This window comes from Lottia gigantea, assembly GCF_000327385.1.
Source record: "Lottia gigantea unplaced genomic scaffold LOTGIsca_12, whole genome shotgun sequence".
Lineage (NCBI taxonomy): Eukaryota > Metazoa > Mollusca > Gastropoda > Lottiidae > Lottia > Lottia gigantea.
The window spans coordinates 303,688-305,548 of record NW_008707225.1 but is presented as its reverse complement, the minus strand read 5'-3'; the positions used below and the strand labels follow the sequence as shown (position 1 = coordinate 305,548).

Genomic DNA, 1,861 nt, shown 5'->3' with positions numbered 1-1,861 from the left:
CTCAACTATATATTGACTATCATTTACTTTTTCATAGTTTATAACGTGTGAATCGAAGTTGGCTTTTAAAGTCGCTTCACTCCATAAATGTCTCGATGTAGTTATATCCTTCTGAATAGATTTACCATACAATGAATTGCCTAATAATTTCATGCAATTACTACCTACGATATTACCTTCTCGTTTATATTTATTTCTTAGATCTCTCAAAATTAAAATATAATCTCTATAGGGTGGAGTTTTAAAATTTTCTTCGTAAACTATACCATCTAATATTTTAATAATTCGTCCACCGGCTTTCACTATTTCTTGAATATCGACCGATGTTAAAACGTCGTGACAGAAACCATTTCTGAACCTGATTTTAGTGCCAGTTTCCTTTTTACCTATTCTATTCGTGAAAGTGATTTTATCTTTAGCTGGTATGGGTTGGAAGAACATGTAGGTAGGATATCCCAACCAGATTTTTAAAATAGCAGTTCTAGGTCTGAATTTCTGCTCATTAAAGAGCTTAACAAATTCTTTATTTTCTTCTTGTCGAAATGGTCTACCACTTTCCGCTCTCGGATATTCGCTATCTAAATCCGACATGGCGGAAGCGTACAAACCGTTAGCGCCAAATGCCATTAGTTTAGAATAGTCCAGCTCTTTGAGTTTAGCGTGAACTTCCGTTTTATCTTTTGGGTTAGCACTATATTCTTTAAATAAATCAATTATATTATCACTTGGTGTTTCTGTGTATTCCTTTAATATATTACAAATTTCATCCATTTTGTTCGTTTCAAATGATGTTCGATTTGCCGAAACTCTTCCTCCTTTAATACTTTGTCTGATAATATATCTTATAAAAGGGTGAGTATGTGAGTAAACTTTTTCTACGTTTTCTTTTTCGGTGTGTTTCGGAACCATTCTAATACTTTCATACCATTCTTCTTCAACCATTTCTTTATGGTAATGATATAAATAATACCAACCCTTTAAAGATAAAGAAGGAGCCGTTAGATTATTGGAAATATTCTGAAATACAACTTCTTTCATTGCTTGATTGTATTTTATCAAACAAGCTCCAAGACATAACGTATCTCTTTTAGCGTAAGGTTCCCATTCGTGTCTTAAAGGTTCCCAATTATCTTTGGTGTATTTTGCAATGTCTACATCCTCGATCTTCCTCAAATTCATTGGTAGATTAGATGAATTACCCCATGCCGCTAAACTAGGTGATTGATGTTGATAGGAACATATGAAATTAATATTTTGCAAATAATTAGATTTCGGGGAAGGGAGGGTTTGATTCTCCCAAATGTACAGGCCTAGGGTGGAGCAGACACTTTATTTAGAAATTAGGATTAAGGGTCTTGATATTGGGTTTTCTTCTGTTCTTATTCTGATCTGAAATTAGAAAAAAATAACTCGCCCGATGGGCGAGAAGTATAGTATCTGTTATGTACTGATTGTTTTTAGTTTACTATGAACAATATTATCATTTAAGTTCTTATTTTTTGAATATGCAACTATCATTTTCTGCTTATAGACATGGGGGAATTTCTCTTGAAGGCTCTTATAGTGGAACTATCTTGCTTGCTCGATTGCTGGTTGTATTAAACGGGACAACAAAGGGTGCTATGCCTACATTATGATGAATATTTAGTCCTATAGGTCTTGCTGTATTCAATGTCTCAATCCAATGGGCCTCCCTAGATTGACGGAATTTGGTAGTTTCATCTTCGGGCAAGTCAATTTCTATACGCTCAATTGGGATTAGGGTGAGATCGTCTATTGAATGGTCGTCGAGGTTGAAATGATTAGAAACCAGGCTTGTTCTTTCTTTAATTTGATGTCTGACCTATGAGCATAAAGCGAG

At 34.3% G+C, this 1,861-nt stretch overlaps 1 protein-coding gene across 1 annotated transcript in view; it reads right to left on the bottom strand.

The window, feature by feature from the left end:
* The window catches only part of LOTGIDRAFT_156706 (hypothetical protein), a gene marked incomplete at both ends in the record, with an annotated part of 2,974 nt that overhangs the window by 843 nt on the left and 270 nt on the right, over window positions 1-1,861 (bottom strand). The window contains one exon of the mRNA XM_009047982.1: window positions 177-1,208. Within this exon, the coding sequence (XP_009046230.1) occupies window positions 177-1,208 (1,032 nt within the window). The remainder of the gene's footprint in view (window positions 1-176; window positions 1,209-1,861) is intronic.